The sequence below is a fragment of the Zootoca vivipara genome, chromosome 5, assembly GCF_965207765.1.
Source record: "Zootoca vivipara chromosome 5, rZooViv2.hap1.1, whole genome shotgun sequence".
NCBI classification, from domain to species: domain Eukaryota; kingdom Metazoa; phylum Chordata; class Lepidosauria; order Squamata; family Lacertidae; genus Zootoca; species Zootoca vivipara.
Window position 1 is genome coordinate 40,856,756 of NC_142588.1, and position 26,862 is coordinate 40,883,617.

The 26,862-nt window shown below is 41.3% G+C and overlaps 1 protein-coding gene across 1 annotated transcript; it reads left to right on the forward strand.

Annotated features, from left to right (window-relative positions):
• The first annotated feature begins 700 nt into the window (after nucleotides 1-700).
• Nucleotides 701-25,297, forward strand: DHX32 (DEAH-box helicase 32 (putative)). The gene is made up of 10 exons (XM_088670442.1): nucleotides 701-1,432; nucleotides 4,087-4,280; nucleotides 5,225-5,597; nucleotides 11,041-11,280; nucleotides 13,053-13,149; nucleotides 13,243-13,401; nucleotides 22,284-22,475; nucleotides 23,527-23,676; nucleotides 24,519-24,709; nucleotides 25,024-25,297. Exons 1-10 carry the CDS (start codon nucleotides 1,154-1,156, stop codon nucleotides 25,207-25,209), a joined length of 2,061 nt encoding a protein of 686 aa, XP_088526568.1. The 5' UTR covers nucleotides 701-1,153; the 3' UTR covers nucleotides 25,210-25,297.
• Nucleotides 25,298-26,862: the final 1,565 nt, after the last annotated feature.

A 26,862-nucleotide genomic window follows, 5' to 3' on the forward strand; every position in this document is an offset into this window, starting at 1 on the left:
GAAGCCCTGCTGGATTTTTTTTAATTCTTAATTGAAAATGTTTTCAGGAGCAAGAGCAATCCTATGCAAAAGAAGCATGCGGGTGTAAATGAAGCCAGTGTAGTTACAACAGATTCAAACCCTGTTGCTGCAGCTGCTGCTGTTCTGCCTTAGCCTGCAGAGGGAAAATAAGCCTTTCAAATAGTGTGCTATGCTAGATTGTTAGGCCACCGAAGCTGAATGGGTTTAGGATCCATCCTAAGTCCCTTTTGCAACCACTTTAGCTCAGCCAGAGCCAGCTGTGCCAGGATGAGGAAATTACACCTGCATAACTTCAGCTGAGCTGGATTGGAAATTTAACACTGGCTGAGCTGGGAATCAGCCAGCTAAACCAAATACTGTACAGTATCTGCTCATCCCAGTGGACTTTGTCTAGGACTGCCCCTTCATCTGTCCTTTATGTGATTTAAGCAGTAACGTCTCATTCTCCCACACTGTTTTCTAAATTCTAGAACACTTCAGATTTTACTACAGTACAGTGTTTCAAATGTTTGGCCTAAATTTAAAACACGTTTCTAATTATACATTTATACGGTTGCTGCACAGAGCTGCCTGCTTCCCCCAGTTTTGCACTGCACATCCTGTGGTAAAATCTATTGTAATGGGATTAAGCAACCATGTGACCCTTTTCACAATCAGAAACAATAATCTCACCCTGTAGCCTTCTATTCACAATGAATCAGGATGGAGACACGTGTGACAAAGCAGAGGCTCAGCAGAATCCTTAATCACCAGACCAGCAAGAGAGAAGCTGCAGAATACACTGCAAGAAAGCAAACCAACTACTTACTAATTGGTCTGATCTGGAGGGAAAATACATCAATTCAATATGCAGGAAGTCGATCGTTTTCTGCAGAACTGTATCTCCAGGAGTGAATCATTTTAAATGTGGGTGTTTTAGTTTTTAGACGTCTCTCAAATAAACTTTCTGATGAATCAGCCTCACAGAGGTGACAAAGAAATAAAGAAGGGAAAGAGAAAACAAACCCTCAGAATATAAACTTTGTGGCACTTTTGAACTGAACTTTTGGAATATACTGTTTCTGAACTGGGTGATTTCTAGGATATAAAAGGTTTTCATTGATGTTCTGGGAATAATACATGAAGGAGAGCTATGGACTATTTTGTTTCTTATTCTGAGAAGCAGTGCTTTTCAGAATTATTTGACTCTTCTGATGGGGAGGAGATGGAAGAGGAAAGGATGGAGAGATATGCAGCAGATTTAGAGATGAATCCTTTTGATGGATTGCCATTCTCTTCCCGTTACTACAAACTTCTCAAAGAAAGAGAGGAACTTCCAGTCTGGCAAGTGAAATATGCTTTCATGGAAAGTCTGCATCATCATCAGATTGTGATTGTTTCAGGAGATGCCAAAACTGGCAAGAGCTCCCAGGTGAGTATTTGTAACAAAGGACTTGCAGTATGATATGAATTAATTAAATGCAGCATTCATATTTTTAAAATAGATCTTGTAATGGACAGATCATTGAACTAAGTTTTTAGGCATGTGATCCTGTATGTTACCACTTATTGAACATCCTAGAATGTAAAACTGTTGCCTGCTTTCAGTGATTGTCCTCTAGTACTCCAATATTGTCAAATGTATTAGGCCAATCAAAATCTCATCTGCACATTAATTGCAGTAGGCTTGGGAGCGGTGGTGACAGGAATACAGTAGTATTACTAGGGCTTCAGGACTGAGGTCCTTAAAAAAACAGGACCCCATGATCCAGTTTTGTACTGCACATTTAAAGATTTGTTTATGCAGGAGGTGATCTCAACTGTTGAGTTTCAATACTTGTTTGGCATGTAGTATGCTAGAGATTGCCATTTTAAACAAAGTTCAAAAGATCAGTACATGAAGTTCATTTCACCATACAGTATAGTTTGACAGAATGCACTTATTGCCTATTTGATTATATTATCCAACATTTCATTGTAGATGGTTGAAAAGACATTAAAATGTGATATGGTTTTAGAAACTGAGGACAAATTAACTGATAAATGTTGTATTTAATAAAATTTATACACTGCTTGTTTGTTAAAAAATAACCTCAGCAGTTTACCAAAAGATAAAATGAAAGCAAGAAAAAATACCAAAGCCATACTTCAAAACATACAAAAGTTAAAATACTGTACTTAAACAGATTAAAATATGATTAGATATATAGAGATATAGTGTGTGTTTAGAATTTTAAATTTCATGAATTTTTTTATCATGTATAAGACAAGCATAATCAATCAATAGTTACTTCCATATGAGCTACATTGAAATCAATTCACTAAGACAAGAAAAGGCAATCTGTGTCCCAAGGGCATCTGCCAGCACCCTCCTCTACTGGCATAGTATCCACAGTCACAAGGACTTTGAACTTTCATCACCACAAACATTTCAAAAAGTTAAGAACATTCATTTCTGTGATTAATGTATGAGACATAGGGCCATCTCAGTGACTCCACTATTATGGAATGTTTCCCACACACCCAGGGCTCAAATGGACCTCTTTCTGCTAGTTAGTGAAGAAGACTTGTACCTTGCCATACTGCCGATAAAACAGGAGGGAGCTACCTTTTCCAGCATGAGGGCCACATTCCTTCATGGGAAACTTTACTGGAGACCAAAGGCAACAGTGAGCAGAGAAACGGATGTGATTCTTAGCTTTGCAATATAGGCCAACAGGTCCAAAGTCCAGTCTGGTTTCTGTCCCACACAAGCATAGTCCTGAAAAGCACCCTGGACCATTCAAGCTGTGGTTCAACCAACATGGGAAGTTGAGCAGACACAGCACCTCAGCTCTGCTTCCCTTTTGTACTTTGCATGCTGATTGCAGCATCTGGGCTTGATTAGGCACGTGACCCTCACCTGTTCTGAGCCTATTCCAGCTGAGGAATCACACACCTCAGGGGCTTACTCCTGAAGCCTTTCTCATGAATTGTATAACTGCAGGGCAACAGAGGTGTAGGAGGTTTTCTCCTTCCCCAAGACAGGCTACCTTCCCAGGCTGGTGAGCCCCATTCCCCCCTCATTTCCCTTAACAGCACATGAAGAAAAGTCTTCTTGACCATTGTACCTGCTATTGGCCTCATCTTCAATGCAGGGGATAGAGAAGTCCTTAACTCACTGAGGGTTTAAGACCCATCGGCTACCCTTACCTGGTTTAGCTGGCCAGTTGCAGCTGTTTCCCAGGATGTGACCACTGTCACATGTTGATTGTTTCTATGAGCCATAAGTGAGAGCTGAGTGCAGGTTTGGGGACCAAAGATGGACGAACTTCCCCAGAAGAAACACAACGTGTTCCCCCACCAGAGATACTGCCCTCCCCTAACATCTACCATAATTCAATCATTTATACAATTATACATGATGGCGCATAAACTGACCTTTTATTAATTTTCCTTTCAAAAGGAAAGAATATATTTTGTTCTCCTGTTTTATGGCCATGTGGATTATTCCAAGACACTTTCATTGTCTACAGATGTACAACCCCCATGGAGTTCCTCTACAAATTCCAGAGTTATGGCAATAAATACAAACAATCATTCTGCTTCAAATAAACATTAACATCAGCTGTTGACTTCTTTCTAACAGATGGTCATTTTGTGCTAAAGTGACTGAGCTGAGCCAGGGCTGTAAGCCCAGAAGGAAAAATAGACAGGGATTTGGCCCCCCTGACCCTGATCAGAAATGTCCCTCACACTGTTAAACCAAGCAAGGAACCAAAATGCTCAAGTATGATAGGGTTGGTGTCCTTTTCTCCCCAGAGGCCATTCCTGTCACTTCTCTAATGTACTCAGGCTAATCTAGTTCAGAACAAGAAATTCCCAGAACTGTCTTTCACTTTATGTTTGACCACTTAACTGACTCGGGGTCTTGACATTTATCCAGGAAAATAATTTCCATTTATTGAACTGTTCAGTTGCTAGTAGGCAGACAGCTAGCAAGCAAACAGCATATGTTCACTTGAGACAGCACATGTAATCAAATAAGCTTGTGTATTCGTTTCATAGATGGATTCATTCCTCTCTAACTTTTTTTTAATATTAAAGGTGCCCCAGTGGTGTGCTGAATATTCTCTTTCCACTCATTTTCAACACGGAACAATTGTGTGCACACAGACACATAAACACACAGCAGTATGGCTGGCACTGCAAGTAGCTGATGAGATGGACGTCGATATTGGTCATGAAGTGGGTTATGTGGCCCCACGTGAGAGCTGCTGTAATAGTGAAACGATCCTGAGGTTTGTGCATTCTTATTCAGTCCCTTTAATATGTACAGGTACTCTATATAACCTACATACAAATGTGTAATTCCATTATTGCCCTAGCATCACACACTAGCCAAGAAACAGAGCCTGATACAGTTCTATGAAGATCTTGATCTTCAGTAGATCTATGTGATAAAGTAAATTGGTTGCATTGAACCAGATACTGAGGTCACTAGGAGTCGGGGACAGGGTTATCGTTCCCCACCTTACAAATACATGTGCTATTGATGTCTCTGTGGATCCCTTTTAATTAACCAACTTAGATGTGGAAATGTGAAAAAACAAACTACTGCATTTAGGAACATTGTTGTGAATGTAAAATTTGGATGTCAGATGGCCTAAACCCTACCCTATAGGAGATGCATCATGTTTCTGTGCTGTGCATGTGATGCACACACATATGTGTACATGTATGGCATACAGCTTTACCCTAGCTTTTGACACTTGAGGTGTATATTGTTGGGACCCATCTTAGCACTTGACTTCCTATTCTGACAAGCTGTATTTTTTTACTTTTTCTGAGCATAAATCAACTGTGCTCACAGTCTGGCATGTTAAAACCTACTGCAATCAGTGGAATTTAGGCTGCAATCCTATGTTTACTTACCTGTGATTTATCCCTGTTGAACACACTGGGACTTCATTTTGAGAAAACACACATGGGATTGCTGTGTCTTTCTCATACCAAAAATACGCTGAATTATTGCCTCTTGCATGTATGACAACATAAGCCTGACAGGCTATTCTGCCATGATTTCTCCAACCCCACCACCACTTTAGTGCAATTTTGTTGATATTTTTCATTTTGAAGGAAAAACCTGGGCAGATTATGCATAGCCTGAAGAATGCGTGCTGCTTCCTTATGTCATCACCATTTTTGAATAATGATCTTTCTTTCTTTCTTTGCATGGTTACAGGTACAGCACAGATGACATGCTACAAAGAGAAATGATGTCCAATCCCTTTCTGAGCAATTATGGAATCATCATTTTGGATGATGTGCATGAAAGAACTCTCCCAACAGATGTATTGCTTGGACTCCTTAAAGATGTAGTGATATTAAGACCCGAGCTGAAGCTAATAGTAATTACATCTACTCAAATGTGCAGCAAACTACAGACATATTATGGCAGCACGTCTCTCATAAGAGTAAAAAGCAGATACCAGGTGGAGGTTGTGTATACCTGTTGCATTCAAAAAGATAATTTCTCTTCTGCTTTAAGACTGCTTTTTGAGATTCATAAATCTAAAGAGAGAGGTGATATTGTGCTCTTTCTGGCCTGTGAACAAGTAAGTAAATCATTTAATGTATCACAGAAAATATTTGCATACAGGTACTTGGGCTTCCATGTTAGGACGAGCAATTTCCGTACCCCCTTTAAAACCTTCTGTAATGAGGCCAGTTTTTAAAAAGTACTCGTGTTGCACTAAGTCTACAGTTCTATATATACTTACTTGGGAGAAAGTCCCATTGAACTAAGTAGGGTTTACTTCAGAGTAGGCATGCCAATAATTATGTTGTAAGGTAGGCATCCCCAAACTTCGGCCCTCCAGATGTTTTGGACTACAATTCCCATCTTCCCCAACCACTGGTCCTGTTAGCTAGGGATCATTGGGTGGTGCTGCCCAGGACTCTTCCTGCTGTGAGTGCCCACAGGCCCTGTCCCTGCCTCTCTCCACCTGGTCCAGGGCGGGGCCTGGAGGGCCTCATAAGGACTGCTGCCGTTGCTCTGCTGCTGGTGCTGCCCAGGACTCTTCCTGCTGTGAGTGCCCACAGGCCCTGTCCCTGCCTCCTTCCACCTGGTCTAGGGCGGGGCCTGGAGGGCCTCATAAGGACTGCTGCCGTTGCTCTGCTGCTGGTGCTGCCCAGGGGAACTTAAAACAGCACAGAGTTCTTTTTAAAATGCTTTTTAAAGAATTTTTTATGTTTTTATTTTCTTTGGGGTGGTAGGTGGGAGGGATTTTAGTTGGGTGTGGGAATCTGTTAAATTTTAGTGTATTTGTTATTTTTATTGTTTTTGGTTTTATTGTTTTATTGTGTTTTATTGTGTTTTTCTTTTGTTCCGTTCTTTGCTGTTTTTTACAGAGGTTTTATTTTGTTTTTAAGGGGAGGGGTCAGGGCTGCCTGGGAGGGGATCCCAGCAAGCAAAATGGCTGGGGCAGATTCCACAGGGGGGGATGCACTGGAACAACCGATCTCAGTGGTCACGGGTAGGAGGAGGAGTTACGCTACGACCAGACCATGTCATTACCGAGGAGGCAGACTTAGTCGTTGTCTGAGGACTATCCCTGCCTCCGGGTCTGGTCCTGACCGGACGGATATTGGAATCAGCAAGGGATACCCACATGACCTGAAGGTGCTGCTGTGCAATGCCAGGTCGATGATGAATAAGACCACTGCCATCCCTGATTGTGGATGGAGGATTTGACCTGGCATGTGTGACAGAGACCTGGTTGGATGAAGCCGATGGGCCCGTTCTTGGCGCTGCTTGCCCACCAGGTTTCTCTTATGCACAGCAACCCAGGCCATCTGGGCGGGGAGGGGGGGTTGCAGTGATTTTTAGGAAGTCATTAGTTTGCACCAGGCGTCCTATTGGTAAGACTGAGTTTTCTGAGTGCATGTTCTGGAAGTTGGGCAATAGGGGCAGTACAGGATTCCTTTTGGTGTACCGACCTCCCCGCTGCACCAAGGATTCCCTGCCCGAGCTGCTTCAGGTCATGTTGGATGTGCTCCTGGAGACACCTAGCTTGGTTGTCATGCCGACACAACCTTGCAAGGAGCCGCTCGGGACTTCGTGGAAAGCATGGCCACCATGGGGCTGTCCCTGAATAAGTCTGGCCCAACTCATAGCCGCGGACATGCCTTGGACTTGGTGTTCACCTCTATGGATGTTGGTGATCTGACATTAAGTAAAAGCGAAACAAAAGAAGTGCCATGGTCAGATCACTTTCTGGTGCAACTGGACTTCTCCGCAACCCTTCCCCTCTGCAGGGAGGTGGGACCGATTCGGATGGTCCGCCCCCACTACTTAATGGATCCAATTGGCTTCCAGAGAGTGGTAGGGGATGTTTTATCCCATGTCGATGGCCTTTCAGCTGATTCCCTGGTGGCCCGCTGGAATGCGGAGTTAACCAGCGCTATTGACTGTCTGGCTCCGAAGCGCCCTCTCAGATTGCATGGAGCCCGGACAGCCCTGTGGTTTTCCCCGGCGCTGAGGGCGATGAAACAGTCGTTGAGACGGCTAGAGCGCCGGTGGCGGAAAACTCATTTTGAATCAGACCGGACACGGGCTAGAGCTCAACTTCGAGCCTACCAAGTGGCAATGGCGACGGCGAAGAGGACCTTCTTCACCGTCTCCATCGCATCTGCAGAAAACAGCAGCAGGAGACTCTTCCAGGTGGTTCGCAATTTAGCGGAACCACCTGCTCCATCCGGGCCCAGGACGGGCCACAGGATCTCCTGCAATGATTTTGCAAAGTTTTTTGCAGATAAAGTCGCTCAGATTCGGGAAGAGGTAGACTCCACCGTGGGAGCAGGGCCGGGGCGGGGGAGTGCTAGAGTCCTGTCTAGTCAAGTTTTGTGGGATCAATTTCAATCTGTTACCTCCGAGGATGTGGACAGGCTGCTTGGACGAGTGAAACCAACCACCTGTCGCCTTGATCCTTGCCCATCCTGGCTTATAAAAGCTAGCCGGGAAGGGCTGGGCGATGGGCTTCGCGGGTTGGTAAATGCTTCTCTCCATGAGGGAGCCTTCCCAGACCCGCTGAAAGAGGCGGTTATTAAACCGCTTCTTAAAAAACCATTTTTAGATCCGGCCAATATGGCCAACTATTGCCCAGTCTCAAATCTTCCATTCTTGGGCAAGGTGATTGAGCGAGTGGTTGCTGAACAACTCCAGGCATGCCTGGAAGAAGCAGACCATTTGGATCCCTTCCAGTCAGGATTCAGGCCTCATCATGGGACTGAAACTGCCTTGGTCGCACTGGTTGATGATCTCCGGCGGGCTAGGGACAAAGGTAAGAGCTGTTTCCTTGTTCTGCTGGATCTCTCAGCGGCTTTTGACACCATCGACCATAACATCCTTCTAGACCGTCTAGAGGGCTTGGGAGCTGGGGGCACGGTCATGCAGTGGTTCCGCTCCTTCCTCCTGGGCCGTGTTCAGAAAGTGGTGGTGGGGGATGAGTGTTCAGACCCCTGGGCTCTCACTTGTGAGGTGCCTCAGGGTTCTGTCCTCTCCCCCATGCTTTTTAACATCTATATGCAGCCGCTGGGAGAGATCATCAGGGGGTTTGGGCTGGGTGTCCATCAGTATGCTGATGATACCCAGCTCTACCTCTCTTTTAAATCAGAACCAGTGAAGGCGGTGAAGGTCCTGCGTGAGTGCTTGGAGGCGGTTGGAGGATGGATGGCGGCTAACAGATTGAGATTGAATCCTGACAAGACAGAAGTACTGTTTGTGGGGGACAGGAGGCGGGCAGGTGTGGAGGACTCCCTGGTCCTGAATGGGGTAACTGTGCCCCTGAAAGACCAGGTGCGCAGCCTGGGAGTCATTTTAGACTCACAGCTGTCCATGGAGGCACAGGTCAACTCTGTGTCCAAGGCAGCTGTTTATCAGCTCCATCTGGTACGCAGGCTGAGTCCCTACCTGCCCACTGACTGTCTCTCCAGAGTGGTGCATGCTCTAGTTATCTCTCGCTTGGACTACTGCAATGCGCTCTACGTGGGGCTACCTTTGAAGGTGACCCGGAAACTACAACTAATCCAGAATGCGGCAGCTAGACTGGTGACTGGGAGCGGTCGCCGAGACCACATAACACCGGTCCTGAAAGACCTACATTGGCTCCCAGTACGTTTCCGAGCACAATTCAAAGTGTTGGTGTTGACCTTTAAAGCCCTAAACGGTCTCGGTCCGGTATACCTGAAGGAGCGTCTCCACCCCCATCGTTCTGCCCGGACACTGAGGTCCAGCTCCGAGGGCCTTCTGGCGGTTCCCTCACTACGAGAAGCCAAGTTACAGGGAACCAGGCAGAGGGCCTTCTCGGTAGTGGCACCCACCCTGTGGAATGCCCTCCCACTAAAGGTCAAAGAGAACAACAATTACCAGACCTTTAGAAGGCATCTCAAGGCAGCCCTGTTTAGGGAAGCTTTTAATGTGTGATGGATTTCTGTATTTTAATGTTTGATGGATTTCTGTATTTTAGAATTTCTGTTTTGTTGGAAGCCGCCCAGAGTGGCTGGGGGAACCCGGCCAGATGGGCGGGGTATAAATAATAAATTATTATTATTATTATTATTATTATTATTATTATTATTATTATTATTATTATTATTATATCATTGGAGTTGTAGGCCAAAACATCTGGAGGGCCACAGTTTGGGGATGCCTGCTGTAAGGTAACTGTAGCAAGCTACTTTTAGGAAGATCTAGCATCAGCTCGCTTTACCAGGGCTGCTATCTAGGTTGTGGCTTATTCCTCTCACAGAGCTACAATTCTCAAAGTGATTTAACAGTCAATCTCTCTTCCCAGGGAATTATGAGAATTGTACCGCTGTAAGGAGAATAGGGGTCTCCTAAAACTCCCAGCACCCTTAACGAAGTACAGCTCCTGGGACTCTTTGGGAGAAGCCGTTAATGGTTTAAAGAGGTATAAAACTGCTTTCAATGTATAGTGCAGACGGAGTCCTAGACAGCATATCCTATAACAGTGGGTCTTTAGATTTTCTGGGATCAAAACTGCTACTAAGAAATCAAGGTGAATAATCATGTAGGCAAAGCGTTTTGGTCCTGTATGTATCACTTTGACATTAAAAGACTTTGGGGGGAGGGGGGACAGTAGTACAGCAAAAGAAACACTTTAAGCCTTTGGAGAGAGAGAGAAATGCATTTTAAATTGCATTATACTCTTTTCCATATCTTTTGCAAGCAATCATTTTTTATAATGTGAAAGAAGAAGAATGACATAATTTAACAAATACTTTAGAGCTTTACACTTTTATGCCTTTAAATTCTCAAACTTAATTTTTCAATTAATGGTTTCTTTAGCATTTTATTGATTTTTATTACCCCCAGAGAGTTCATCTGCCACTGGGGAGAATGCTATAAAGCAAATTTGCAATTCTCCTATATGTTCAATTATTTTAATAGTGATAAAGAAAAATTATTCATTTTCATATATGGTTTATAGCACTTTTGATACTTTAAATTCTAACTAGACTAAGAACATAATAGTAATTTTCAAAGTTAGCAAGATAGAGATTCTTCCAAATTAATTTGTCCTATTTCTGGGCAGAGTGCAAGGAACACACTGATATGGAAAATCAAGGGGCCATGTTATAATTTTTCATTACAGTATTACTGTTCTAGTAGCATGTTAATGTTTTGTTATGGATATTAGAATGTCTTTCCATGAGATTGGTATAGCCATGATAGACTTTCAAATGGCAGAAATCTGTAAGGAATATGGCACTATAGAAAATGGGGGAAGGAAGAGAAAGAAGCCCATTATTGGGCTGAAATAAATTCCTCTAGAAACAGAATTGCCACATTACCGTATATGATGTTTCTATGTATACTTCTGTTACAATTTCCTCAATTTAATCAGCATTATGACTGTTGTATTTTTGCCATTAGAGCTTAAGATAGAAATAAAATCCATTAAAAGAGAGAATAGATTCAGAATTGGCACAGTGAGCCTGTTTAATTTTCATGAAAGATGTCTTCGCTGCTTCTAGGAAATTGGAAAAGCCTACAAGATTATTCAACAAGAAGGGCCTAATTTAAATCCTGAACTTGGTGAATTGGTCCCTGTTCTTCTCTATCCCAGTGAAAGAGAGAGAATCCTCAAGCCAAATGAAGAAGGGCCTTGCAAAAACTACAGGAGAAGAGTGTTGCTAACTACAAGCTTTGGGGGATCTTTGGTTTGGATTAAAACTGTGGCCTTTGTTATAGATGTTGGGATAGAGAAAAGAAAGGTAAGTAAAATATTACTTAATAAATTACCAATGGGGCAACACATGTCTCAAAGATAAGGTTTCACATACCTGCATAGTTCATTACATAGCTGCCAAGTTATCCATTTTTTAAAGGGATTTTCCCTTATGCTGAATAGGCTTCCTCGCGAGAAAAGGGAAAACTTGGCAGCTATGGTTCATTATGGTGCGGATCTTGATATGTACTTGTTTAAAAGGCTGGCATAATTTTCTATTCCCTCCCCCAATGCACAACAGGGATTCACCTGCCTCTTGTCCCCTTCCCCTACCCCCATAGTTCCTTGCACACCCTCAAACTCTGTGCTGTGGCATTAGAAGTCGGCTCAATCAACATTTTTAATTAAAACAGGTTTTCAGTGAAGGGGCCAAATTGTTTTTTCATTGATTTTCAAGCTTTTTGGGTTTGTTTGTTTTTTAGAAACGTCAGTCCAGACAAATATACATGTGTGAAGGGCTGTCCTTTCTTGAAATAGCCATTCAGCCAATACAGAATTCCACGTGAGCTCTGCTGTTTTTAAAACAAAACAAAGCACTGACATGAAAAGAGCTAAGGAATGTTTTTGCAGATTCCATTCTCCATTCACTGAAATGAATGGGAAACTATTCCAGGCGTGGGATTTTGCTGCACATTATAGCTCCTAAGCTTGAAGCATTGCTGCTTCCAGATGGGTGGCTGCTATGGTAGTACTGATAAATCATTGCTTTTTCACTGTAAACTACAATTGAGAATGCAGTTGACTTTCCTCACAGTATCAGGGATATTGCATATTTTCTCTATGTTTATCCCATCACATTCCACTGTAAGCTCTAAGCAGAATTGCAGTTCACTTTCTCCATGTTTGGGGTTATTGCACCTGCTTTCTGTGATTATCATGGAATATGAGTCAAGTGTATCAAGCAGTGGTGGGTGTGGGACTGGACAGGAATACAGGAGGAACACCTAGACCTGCTATGCACCCCTTATCTCCCAGTGCTGCCTGTGTCTGTATGAAACAGATGGCGCTGTGGTCTAAACCACTGAGCCTCTTGAGCTTGCCAATCAGAAGGTTACCGGTTCGAATCCCTGTGACGGGGTGAGTTCCCGTTGCTCTGTCTCAGCTCCTGCCAACCTAGCAGTTCGAAAGTGCGCCAGTGAAAGTAGATAAATAGGTACTGCTGTGGCGGGAAGGTAAACGGCATTTCTGTGCACTCTGGTTTCCGTCGCAGTGTTCTGTTGCACTAGAAGTGGTTTAGTCATGCTGGCCACTTGACCCAGAAAGCTGTCTGTTGACAAATGCCAGCTCCCTCGGCCTGAAAGTGAGATGAGCGTGCAACCCCATAGTCACCTTTGACTGGGCTTAACCATGCAGGGGTCCTTTACCTTTACCTATATTCACATAGACATAGGAAAAGGGGGAGAAAGAGCTCTTTTGAGTCTATGGGAATATTCTGTGTGCAGGCACTGCATCCTCAGTGGACTGGATCGTGCCTTGTGTGTTTTATTGAAGAGCATTTCTCCAAGATACGACAGCAAAACTACAATGATCCTGACAGGAACAAGTGGTGTTTCAGTCAATTTATCAAACTGCTTTCACTTTTTCATTTCAAGACAAGTGAAACAATAATAAATATTGTGGAAAGGAAATGAATTTGCAGCCAAGCATTTCATGAAACACAGCGAGAAAAACCTAAGCAAAAATTCAATGCAAATCCATTGCAATCTTGCTCAATCTTTCTTTTTTTCAACACAGTCATGTCTCTCTTGATATTGCAAGGTATACAATCCTCGAATCAGAACTGATTCTGTTGTGATACAGCCCATTAGCAAAAGCCAAGCTGAGATGCGTAGGCAAATTCTGGGCATGTCTTCAGGTAAGGGGGGGGGGAAATCATTGTCAGCTTTAAACAACCATGTTTATCACAAGAGAATGTGTGAAGCGAGATTGTTGTTGAATTTCCTGGCAGGTAAATGTTTCTGCCTCTACCCTGAAGAATTTACCGATAATGAAGTGAAGCTGCTACCACCGGCCAAAATTCAGGAATCCAACTTGACCAGCATGGTTCTTTTTCTGAAAAGAATGGATATTGCAGGCCTAGGCCACTGTGATTTCATGGATAGGCCAGGTAATACCAAATTGTTATCCATATTCTTAGCCTTAGTCTGCTGTCTGAACCACGGTTCATGGTTCAACTCTCTGCTTGCTAACCATAAACTGTAACTAAGGTCTATTCTTATGGTGTGTTTGCACACAACCTGTTTATTTTTATCTCCTATACGTGTTCCAGAATGAAAGTTGAGTATTTGGGGGGAATTTTTTGGTCAGGAACACATTAGAAAAATTCCCATATTAACAAATGGGTATTGTTGACTTGATACATGAACACTCACCTAACCAACGATTTCCATGGAACACATTGTGTTCAGTTAGCAGGATCTGCCTGTACATGCATAGCTACCTAGCACCTGCCTCATTACCTGTTGTTGTTGTTGTTGTTTAGTCGTGTCCACCTCTTCGTAACCCTATGGACCAGAGCACGCCAGGCACTTCTGTCTTCCACTGCCTCCTGCAGTTTGGTCAGACTCATGTTGGTAGCTGTCCAACCATCTCGTACTCTGTCGTCCCCTTCTCCTTGTGCCCTCCATCTTTCCCAACATCAGGGAATCTTCTCTTCTCATGAGGTGGCCAAAGTATTGGAGCCTCAGCTTCAGGATCTGTCCTTCCAGTGAGCACTCAGGGCTGATTTCCTTAAGAATGGACAGGTTTGGTCTTCTTGCAGTCCATGGGACTCTCAAGAGTCTCCTCCAGCACCATAATTCAAAAGCATCAATTCTTCAGCGATCAGCCTTCTTTATGGTCCAGCTCTCACTTCCATACATCACTACTGGGAAAACCATAGCTTTAACTATACGGACCTTTGTCGGCAAGGTGATTTTAAGATGCTGTCTAGGTTTGTCATTGCTTTTCTCCCAAGAAGCAGGCGTCTTTTAATTTCGTGACTGCTCGCACCATCTGCAGTGATCATGGAACCCAATAAAGTAAAATCTCTCAATGCCTCCATTTCTTGCCCTTCTATTTGCCAGGAGGTGATGGGACCAATCGCCATAATCTTAGGTTTTTTTGATCCCCTAAATAACTAAAGACATGGATAGATAATATAAGATAGCATGAGCTTCATATAACACGGATTATGTGACCACAGTGCTTGCCAGTTACATCATTTGAATAAAATGGACGCTCACAAATAAGATCATAACCCAAACTCTGCTAATATTGTGCTTAGGGTGACAGCTTGATAACTACCGTGATCTAACTCTTAAGGTCAAACTTGATGTTACAATAAAGACACTGCTGCCCTCAGAAACAGAAGCCATGTGTATAGTATTAGTATTAATTCACAGTGTCTTAAGATGTTCTAGGTACTGAACAGAGATTCAGAGATAAGGCAATCCGTGCTCACAATCTAATAGACATGATACAGAAAGGAATGTTGTTGAGAGGGAGGGAAGCAGAAAGCATGCAAATGCCAGCACTAACAATTGCAGTGATAAAATATTACCAGTATCTGCTTGTAAACAGGTCTTGTTTCTGGTGAAATTCCTGGCTTTTAGCTTTATTCTGTAGCAAGTGCTCTGTGTTTAGCAATTACTAAAGATAACCTGCAATTCAAGCCAATTTTTTATTTAATGGAAATGCCACATTAAACAATAATGTAATCTTCTACAAAAGATAAAGGCTCACTTTCAGCAAGATGGAGCAATTCATTTAAATAAAACAGCTTTTACAGATCTTTAACAAGTACTTCTTTTGTATTTCCAGATTTATTGCATTTATCACTTTTGTTTTGACCTTAAAAAAAGTTTTTTAAAAAAAAACCATGAAAAAATATGGGAAGGTAACACTTTCCTTCCTGAACAGAGGCATTGTACTTTCAAAAGGGAGTGAGAAACACCGGTTATTGTTTCCCCTATATTGTGTTGCCTCTCAACATGTCATTCTAGGCATCTCCTTTGGTATGCTGCACAGCAAGCTTTGTGTCTGCTTTCAGTACTGACTAGGATAGGTAATTTAAAGGTGGGTTTTGTATTTTCAGTTTAAAGTGGAAGCAAGAATAAAGCAAGGTCAAACTGGATAGTATCAGCTGTGGAAATGATCACTCAACCTCACGATCCGTTGTTTTTATTGAAAATACAAAACTCTTAACTGTCATCCAGATATGTGAGGGCCTCCCTTGACAGTCCATTGCCAATTTCTTTTCTAAGTAAGAATGAGCTATACTTGTTTTGTTGTATTAGGAATGGCCTCAGAAGGAAGTCCCTCCACATTTTGAATACTATGTACAGTTTTGATTGGCTCATCTCAGAAAGGATATTGTAGCGCTGGGGGGAAAAACCTATCGTGATTGGAGCATCTTCCCTACAAGGAAAGGCATTTGGGGGCTTTTTACGGTAGTTTAGAAAGAGATTGCTAACTGGGGACACAATACCGGTTTATAAAATTATGCATGTTCCTCCCTCATAATAGTAGAATTTGGTATTATCAGATGAAATTCTGGGCTGTAGATTCAGGAAAGATAACTTGTTTCTTCATACATGTGATTATTTTACAGAATCCACTGCCACAATATGTGTGGCAATATTTACTGGTTAGAAGAGTTTAAAGGGGGATTGGACAATTTGGTGGATAGTGAATATTAATCACTGTGGTTATATTGAACCTCCATTTTCAGAAGTAGTCGTCCACTGAGTACCAATTGCTAGGAAGTAGTAGTAGTAGTAATAGTAATAGTAATAATTTATTTGTACCCCACCCATCTGGCTGGGTTTCCCCAGCCACTCTGGGTGGCTTCCAACAAAAATTTAAAATACATTAAAGTATTTTAATGTAACAGCATACTATAGTTATAATACTAATACTAATTATTATTATTAATAATAATAATAATAATAATAATAAATAGGCCTGGGGAGACCCAGGCTCAAACTCCCATTCAGCCATAAAGCCACCATGCAACCTTTCAGCATAGCCACAACCACAGGGTTGTTGTGAGGTGAAAACTTGGGGAGAAACATGTACACCATCCTGAACTCTTTCTTGGAAAGAGGGGATATGATTGTAATAAAGACATAAATAAATAGCAGAAGATGGCTAGTGCCTTCAGGCTCTTCTTGTGTGATTCCAAGCGTTATATAGTTTACTGCTGTGGGAAGAAGAAACTGGACTAGATGGAGGTTCTGAAGTACATTGCCTGAAATGCGGTTCAGTAAGAGACTGAATTTTTCAGGGTGATAATTGCTTAAGATGATTCTCTGGCAGACTTCTCTGCAATGCCATTTTAGAAATTCATTATAATTGTCATTATGCCTTCCAAGTATCCTTCATCTTTACTTTGCAGAGAATTGATTCACTCTCAGGATGATTGATTGTTTTGGTACTATTTTTAAATCACTTAGTGGTACTGCATTAGATCTATTTTGATTTCTCAGGTGCATTCATATGGTACTTCTTGTACTTAGGGACTTACCCCCATGACAAAAATTGCTTCATTTTTGAATGGTGTGTGCATCATTCAGCTTTTTGTACATGTATTGTGTACTTGGCAATAGTGGTTTTTGTGTGCCAAAAATGATCTGATGCCTTTTTAGAATCTTATTCCATTTAAATGAATGGGGAAGGCTGTAGAAATGAGCAGTGCGCCACCCCACCCCACTTCCTCCCCACCTCCCCTGCAAATTTGAAGGAAGTGGGGTGCTTTCAAAGTTTGGGGGAGGAAAGAAAGTAGAATGTTTAGGCCAGTCTCAATTATGTCCAGCTGAAAGACATGGGGTGATTATAGGCCCACATGAAAAGGGGTGGGATGACACTCCACTTCAAGCGATTTCTTTTGCTAGACTGGGGCCCTGTTACATCTTTTAACCTAGCCATTTCCTTTTGACTTTATCATAGTCTTTTTTTAGTTATCTATAATATGTTCAGAGAGCCTTTATAAGTGAAGAGTGGGACAAAATATATTTAAAATAGATTGGGGTTAACTAACATCATGCTGTCCATATGTTGTTGGACTACAATTCCCATCAATCCTAGCACGCATCGCTGAGATGGTGAGAGATTGAGTCTAGCAACATCTGGAGGGCACAATAATTGATTGCGAACCAATTACGGTACCCACTTTCTTGACTTACGCCCGATGATGAGTCATATGAGTGAATATGAACAATATCCAATGGCCCCATTTTAAACTGTCCTGAGGCAGCTTTAGGTGTGTGTGTTCTCTGTTTAAATAATAATGCACAGCAACTTGCTAAGAACAGGTTGCAGTGTTGTGTTTGCATAAGCAAAACCTAAATTAGAATCCCCTCTTGGCCATGAAACTCAAGAGCAATCTTTGAACAGTCAATCTCTCAGCATGAAGTACAGTTTTGCTTTAGTATTTTGAGGGTTGAATACCAATGATAATAAATACAAAGTAGCACAGCGTGGTAATTCAAAGAAGTGCAGCTTACCAAGTGTTGGGTTACATTACATTACATTATAGAAGTTTTCTATACATGCAATAGATTAGAAAAGTGGAACCTGGTGGCACTAGTCTTGGATGCGTGCTCCCAAGTCAACTATCCTGCAACATTAGCTCGCTGAGTAGATTAGCAAAGCCAAAACAATAATTTTACAGCTTGCCATTTGCCAGCCAGTGAACCTTCTCTTTGTTTAATGTCCACAAGTCAAAGTGTGTCCCAAGCTACAGCCCATTGGGCTGGCACAGTAAAAGCACATCTGTTTCTGAGGACTATGATTAAAGCTGTTCTTTCTTCATGGCAAGGTATAGAAAAATGCAGACATTTGCAAAGCTGTGTAGTATGTTTGTTGTCTCTCTGGGGTTAAGCACCAATGTCCTCAGCATTCAGATGTGAAATTGAGAATTGCTCTGTCCAGATGCTATGGAAAAGAGCTTGGAAAGACCAGAAGGCACATGTATTAGACAAATCGTCCTCCTTCCTCCTATGTTTAAAAGTAAGCAAAGACAATTCTCTGCTGTAGCACTAGCACACTTTTACCAAGATAGATTTGGGTCCGGACAGCTAAACCATTTTCCTCTCCTTAAAAATGTTGGCATTTCCAGATTATCTCTTTAAGGTGACCATAAGAAATCACTTCGAGCATCAGCTTCCTATTTGCATCATGGGGATAATTGTATTGGCCTACCTTTCATAGCTGCAGAAACGATCACTGATGATGCCATCCCCCTTTTTAAAAAAGTGATTGAACTACTTGGACATAAGATAAAGTTGTTGTTTTTTCCTATGACATTTGTGGGATTAAATTTGTTTAAATGGGAACGTGGAATTTTATAATACTGTACAGTGAATAACACTGAATATAGCACTCAAGTGGTTCAAAGTTGCTGCTTCTCTGTGCCTCTTTCTCCCCTTTTCATACTAGTGTCTTGTATAGAAGAACACATGATCAGTGATAGGAGAAGCAGCACGATGTCTCTTGCAATGTCTAGTTCTGTCTGAATAGAACTTCAGATAATGATGGTTAGCTGTTTGCTAGTTTCTTCTACAAATTTCACCTGTAAAATTTACATTCTGCTTTGCATAGTAATTATCACTTTTAAAATGTATTAAAAATCTAACCAGTTTAAGTAGGCAAATGTATACATGAAAGGGAGCACCATTTTGTTTTTATATAATGGGAACAAATGTATTGTAGTTGAATATTTTTATATAGCTGATTCCTTTTCAGTACACTGTACTGTGACTTGATTCACAAAGCCCTAGGTGGAGCTTGCCTCTTGGCTCCCAGTAACATTGACCTGGTCAGGCCAGACATAATAAAAATGACATTGCATGTTGTTAAAGCCCTATTTTGTAAAGCACTACATGCCCCCTGTCCTTTATTTAAAAAGCCTTTCAGAATTAAACACAGGAGTTGCTTTTGTTTCTCTTATTTATGATGAGCTTTATTTAAACCCGAACAATACCATAAAGAATTCTCAAATGAACCTTTGCCATTTTTACAATGACTTTTTTATTGGCTGCATTTGTGCCTTCAAATGCAGACTAATATCTGAAAACCCTATTCAAGGTTTTATTTTATTTTATTACTGTTCCTTCACCTGTATAATCTGCATTTATTAACTTGTCCTTTCCAATATAATAAAAAATGAAGCACTTTTTTATTATAATGCTGAAGCAAAAGCCTAGAGTCATTCCTGTTTCCCAGTCTCGGAGCAACCAACTTGGACATATAAAAATGCAAAACAGTAGGACTCCCCAGAGAATAGAATTGGCTGCGGAGCCAGATGCTTCCAAGGACAATAGCCATATATTCAGCTCACAATACAAACTGCTTTATTGATTTATATAAATTAGTTTACCATGATTCCCTGGTAATTACTTCAAAGGCTCAGTAGCCATTCATGCTGCCCCGCCCCCCTTTTAAATCTTGCATCCCTATTTTTCTGTCACCGACTCTTGGTTTCTCCCATTCATCAGCTGTTACTTTTCATTTCATGGCTCAGTGATAAAACTCTCAAACTTTCCCCCCCTTAAATATCCAACCTGTTTTCTTCTTCGATGCTTTGACTTTCTCAAGGACTCATCTTTTATCGCATTAAACCTTACAGGCTGGCTAATAAATGTTCTCTCTTCTCCATGATGTGCAGGCAGGGGTCTGAATTCTAATAATATTAAATCAGATCTCTAGGCAAACACATGGTATCTTTCCTGAGTATTGTAAGATGGTCAAAAATTCAAGTTGTTTGGCATGCAGCCCACTCCTATGCATTAAATCAGGGATGGGGAACCTGCAGCCCTAATGTTGCAAGACTCCAACTCCCATCAGCCCCAACCAGCATGGCCAATGAGCAGGGAGGATGAGAGCTGTAGTCCAGCAACATCTAGAGTTACTTATCTGCTGCATCAGAATTTAGTCCAGCTGAATTAAATGGGTTTATTGCTAAGTAATTGTGCACAGGAATTTTGCAGAAGATTGCAGCCTTTCAGAGAAGCCCAGTGGTCCAGCTGTGATAGCTGTCATTATGCTATACCTTACCCTGGTATAACTAGAAGCGATTTAATGCTTTCCTCCAGTGTTAGCAATGAATGTGTGCACCAACCAATATGTGGCAATGGCGGGGGTGCCATGAGATTGTCTCTGAACCCATTCCATGCACTCTGCCACACACATGGCACTTGTGTGCTGCCAGGAGGAATCCACACCACCCCAGTTAGCACAGATTAGGAGGTGTGATACTCCCTAGGCTGTCCCTCATGCATAGGTTTGGCCCCTGGCAAATGTGGCAAGATAACCTGTTTGCCAGAGAACCCTACAAAAACAAGAGCTGCCATTCCAGTCACAATGAATCGGGTAGCATTCTAGGCCAGCAACAGAATTCCTGCAGCCACAAGCAGCAGGCATTCCTCCAGCCAGTGGCTAGACCAGGCAGAGAGCCTTCTTTGTAATGGCACCTGCCCTGTGGAACACCCTCCCATCAGATGTCAAGGAAATAAACAACTATCTGACTTTTAGAAGGCAGCCCTGTTTAGGGAAGATTTTAATGTTTGATGTTTTATCATGTTTTTAATGTTCTGTTGGGAGCCGTCTAGAATGGCTAGGGAAACCCAGCCAGATGGGTGGGGTAATAATAATAATAACAACAACAGTAATACCGGTAATAATAACAGTAATAATAATAACAGTAATAATAGTAGAATAAAATAATGATAATGATATTTCCTGGCATTCCAAATAGCAGATTGCAGGAAAGCACCTTCTAGCCTGTTTCACTGCCAGGGAAAATGTCAGGACCACAGAAGGAAGGTCATCTATCCCAGTCAATATATCTGTCAGCTCCACCGCCCTCAGTCTGGAAGCAACACTGCACACAAAACCTGTGTGTGTCAGCAACCCCCTCTCCCCCCGGAAATACATTGAAGCCCTGCTGTAGAACCAAGTTTTTCATTGCAAACAATGCAACTAATGCAACCTCTGGGAAGGCTTCCAGTGCTTCTGGAAGTGCTTCAGTGCACTTTGCTTTGGTCATGAGGCCGAGATAGCCAGAACTGTCAGCAAGGGCGGTGTGTGTGTCTGTGTGTATACGTTTTTGATCACCTAGTGCAGAAGCATCATTATCCTTGTGGTCACATTTTTTTCCTGTTTGTTCGCATGTTGCCGAGTCCAGGGGAGAATAGTTTTAAGAGTTTCTGGAAAAGAAGAAATATTCAAACTTTTTCGTTAAAGAGCAATAAATAAAAATATATTTGAACCATTTCATATTCCTCTTTTTGCTCTTTTTTTTGGGGGGGGGAGGTTTGGCAGCCATTTTTTTCTAGGCCACACCCCCGGTGGCAGCAATTTTCTGACTTGGCACTGCCTCAGAATTCCAAATGTGCCCTTGGACCCAAAAAGGTTGGCAACTGCTGCACCAATTTACCTGAGAGAGAAATTAGGCAAAATTTCCTGTAACCTTGAGATAATCAAATACAGTGGTACCTCGGTTTATGAACACAATTGGTTCCGGAAGTCTGTTCATAAACTGAAGCGTTCATAAACTGAAGCAAACTTTCCCATTGAAAGTAATGGAAAGTGGATTAATCTGTTCCAGACGGTCTGCGGAGTACTTAAACTGAAGCGTTCATAAACTGAAGCGAACTTTCCCATTGAAAGTAATGGAAAGTGGATTAATCCGTTCCAGACGGGTTCACGGAGTACTCAACCTGAAGCGTACTTAACCTGAAGCATGGGTGTAATTGGTTCCGGAAGTCTGTTCATAAACAGAAGCGTTCATAAACTGAAGCGAACTTTCCCATTGAAAGTAATGGAAAGTAAGTTAATCTGTTCCAGATGGGTCCGTGGCGTTCGTAAACCGAAAATTTGAAAACCGAGGTGTTCATAAACCGAGGTTCCACTGTACAGTACTTCGTTTAATTCTGTCTGTATAGGCATTTAACTGAACAGTGACAGAACGTAACAACCGGTGTAACTAAGCATTTCTACCCACCCCAGCTCCTGAAAGTCTCATGCAAGCTCTAGAAGATCTGGATTATTTGGCTGCCCTGGACAATGATGGAAACCTTTCAGAATTTGGAATAATAATGTCAGAGTTTCCTGTCGATCCACAGCTGTCAAAGGCTATTTTAGCTTCGTGTGAATTTGACTGTGTGGAAGAAATGCTCACCATTGCTGCCATGGTAACAGGTATTTTCTGTAGCTTTTGTGGCTCCTGCTCAGGCCCAGTGTAATTATATAGAACTACTGCCATCAAGCATTTATAGGATGATTACTTGATTCATAGTTTGCCTTTTAACCAACTAAATGAGAAAATTAAAATATTACGAAAACCTCAGTAGTGCCCCTTTACAACAGTGAAAGAAGTTTAAGACCTTACAGTTTAATTAAAAAGTTACCGCTTCGTTAAGGCAATCATTAATAATTTCATCCTGTATTTTGCTAACACACCTAAATCAGAATAAGCTTGAAAAAAGACAAGAGGTATGCCCTTAACTCATCACCTAATCAGTTAAATTTGTTCCTTATCAAATAATCAAGCAGAGGTTTCCTTAATTAATCTTCTGATTAAATTGATTAAAGATCAGAGCCCGAAAAATCGCAGTACTGTACTCACAATTAATGAAATGTAAATATAAAAAGGATTCAAGTTATTTTTTGTTTTGCACAGCTGTTCAGGATGGGTTATGTCACTTCTTCCACACAATATTTAATGAGAATAAAATTATACAGGCCTATAGAGGCTTGCTCTGCAATATAGTAAAACTCAGGCACTGGTCTTAGTGTAATGATGCAGCAAAAAAGGTTAACCCACCAGGCAATGTAGTGCCAGTACTCCCATTATTATGTATATATAGCTATTCTGTCTCGTTCTACACATATTTAATTACAAATAAATCCCAGTTTTCTAGAATTGTAGCAACACATTAGGTCTAGTTGTCGCAAATGTAGCAACACTTGGGTCCAGTTGTCGCAAATATTCAGTGAAGTGATGAGCACTTCTCTTGACTGTACCACATCAACTGGGAGATCCCACAATGGAATTCTCCACTCCCTCTTCCCCCTAAAAAAATACATAGAAAACTTGCCTGTCAGAGAAGCCTGGTCCATCAAGTTTTGCTTGAGGGAGGGTAACATAACGGAAAAAATATTACACAGATACATTGTAAATATAGTAAGCTTTATTTCACCGTATCAGCTTGTTTTCATTTTTTTCTTTCTCTTTCCTTTTGAACACAAGCTCCTAGTTGCTTTTTAAACCCACCACAGGGAACAGAAGAGATTGCAGTCGCTTGCTGGCAAAAATTCTTGCATCCTGCTGGAGATCATTTTACCCTTATCAATGTCTACAAGGCTTACAAGGAAGCTAGGACAAGCTCCACAGGCCTGTGTAAGTGTGTGTCAAATATTTTAATTACATCCAGAAATGATTCTGAACAATTATTCCAGCTTTCACTTACCGTACTTTTCTGTGTATAAGACCTAATTTTAAACCTATTTTTTTGTTAAAAAAACCTAGTCTTATACACAGAAAAATACGGTATGTAGGACCTATAAGCTAACAGACTATTTTATTTTTATTTAATAATAAAAAACAGCAAAAGTAACAGGGAAAGAGGCAATGTGAACAATGAGAATAAGCAGCAGCACCCCTCTTCAGGCATTCATATTCAGCATTAAGCAAATACGATGGGGGCAAATCCATGGGAATGACTGTGCTAGCTCTGCCACAGGCATTGTTTGGGAGGGTGACTGAAGCAGGGAGCCTTCTCTTTTTGTGGAGGCTCTTGCATATTTTAAGAACCCTGAGTCTTCAACTCATGGAGGACAATGAGGACCATGGGGAGAGAGCTCACCCTTTCCAGTGGCTCCTTTTGCTTCATACTTCCCTTCCTATGGAATGCCTGAAGAGAGCTAGCAATGGATTCAAATTTTAAAATGGTAAATTAAATAGTCTAATGTAGAAAATGCATACTTGGAAGTCAGTTCCGTTAGGTTCAATGGCACTTATTCCCAGATAAGTGTGTATATGACTGTAGCCTTTATCCTGAAAAAGGGGTTATTCTGCCAGGTGAAATCTTCATAATTACATTTGGCATTACAGAATAACCTCTTTTGAGGATGAAAGCTGCAGTCCTGTACAAATTTATTTGGGAATAAGTCCCTTTGAGTGTAATGGAACTGGATTCTCTAGCAAAAACAAACACAATTTTACCTTTTTTCCCCTCGCAGACCGCAGTACTGAAAAGTGGTGTCAAGAGAATTTTCTGAACTGCTCTGCACTAAGAATGGCGGAAGCTATCAGAGCTGAATTGGCTGACATTATGAAACGAATTGAACTCCCAATTTCAGCACCTGCTTTTGGACTGAAAGAAAATGTACTGAGGATAAAGAAAGCACTCTTGTCTGGGTACTTTATGCAAGTAAGGAAACCAAATGGATAGCTTTGTCTAAGTTAATTAATGTTACAGAAATCTTTAATCAGTATACTTGGCTTTCATTTGTATTGACATAATAATGCTCTGTCCCTTTGATTCCTATCCCCCAATTTGTTTTAATTCTATAGCTTACTCTTCAGTCCTCTTACAATTCATTTAAAGCTGTAAAATTAATTTGTGTAGTCATTTGACTACAACAGAACCATTCTTAGATCGTATTTTGGTATTTAATGGATAACACTGCAGTAGACATAAGTCCAAGTAAATTACATGTCATTTATTGACTTTTCATGTTCTAGATAGCCCGTGATGTTGATGGTGCTGGAAACTATTTAATGTTGTCACACAGGCAAGTAGCCCAGCTTCACCCTCTGTCAATATACTACAATACTACAAGGATCCCAGAGTGGGTTGTGTTCCATGAATTCAGTATTGCTGAAAACAACTCTCTAAAAATCATCTCAGCGATATCACCTGATCTGTGAGTAAGAGGAAGTTGGAATTGAGGTTTTCATTCATGTTTGTAGCATACAACTTCCATTTAAGAGCACAACCCAACATTACACAGCTTGCTTCCTGGGAAAACTGGAGAGACAGGAGGGGTGGGTGATCTCTGCATTTAGCTTCCAGCAGTAAGATACATTTTTTTGTGTGTGTGTGTGTTTTAAGCTGGCATCCCACCACCCACATCGATACTATCGGTGTTGAAAGGTCACCTACCACTTTTCTTATTTTATGCGGGTTATGACCACAGAGAACTACCTTATATTGAGTCAGACTATTAGTCCATCTAGCTCAGTGTTGTCAATGCAGACTGTGTTTCATACAAGTGTCTTACTTAGTCCTACCTGGAGATGCCCTGTATTTCATGTGGGATTTTCTGCATACAAAGTGTGTGCTCTAACATTTCTGCAGAGTTTGGATATTTGGTAGATACCTGTTCTATAATTTTGATTTGTTGTAAATAGTATGACTCGTGCTGAAAGTTATTTCAAATATCATTAGGATACTTTCACACTGAATTATAGAAATCCAACTGACAATCTCATGGAAATGTATAATAGATCTATCAGCATTCTGAAAGTGTATTAAGGGAGGCAAGGAAGTGAAATGTTTTAAAGTTTTTAAATCTCATCTTTTCACAATTGATTCTATCTGCAGGGCTAGCATGATCCTATGATCCAAATAAATGCAGTATCAATGCAGAATGGATTTGCTCATTTTGGGCCCATCAGCCCAAGCTATGCTCCTAGTCTCCCATTCAAGCAAAATCCCAGTAATGAAACTCCACATTAGTTGTCCAGAAATAGCCACTGAGCAAATCATTTTAACTTCACTGTTTGCTTGCTGGCATAGATAAATGACTGGTTTTTAAAAGGGCCTTACAAGAGGAAACAAAGTGCAGGCTATAGTCACATATTCTCATTGACTTCATACTGAGAATTTGTTTCTATGCAGATGGTTTGAGCTTGCAGCTCAGCATGGCTGAACTTCAGAAGTGCTTTCTATTAAATAAATAAGTACATTTTGGTTAAAAGCATTTCACTTACTGAACCATGGATAAGGAAGTAAAGTTTTAATTAGAAATTTAAAATGAAATATTTAGCCTTCAGCTATTTCAGTCCTATGTCACTACTTGGTCTGATGCACCTGCTCAAGCAGGTAGTAAGTTCAAATTGATACAATGCAATCCCCCTTTTAGTAAGATAGACTGAAGAATATGGGTGACAGACAATGTTAAGACTAGTATGAAATGGACAAGGTAACTTTGAGCATATCTGTTCCTCTGTGTCCTGGCACACAGAGCTAATACACAGATGTGAAATCAAAGTGAAACAATATCCATGTTATATATATTGAAGCAGGAGCATTAATGAACAACTAATAATTCCACACGTGTGGCTAGTGATGACTGTGGCTAGTGATGACTGAGTTTTTTTTAAATGCTATAATGCACATAGTAGCAGGAAACCATTCCTTTCCCCCAAACTACTAAAATAGATAAAAATTGTGCCCTTCTACAGTTTCCCTAAATTTAAATAGGTTATGCATTGAAGCTTCAGGTAGAATTTGCAAAAAGAATACTCATATCCAGGACTATGTTATATTTTGATTGCAGTTTGCAACACCTGGAAGCC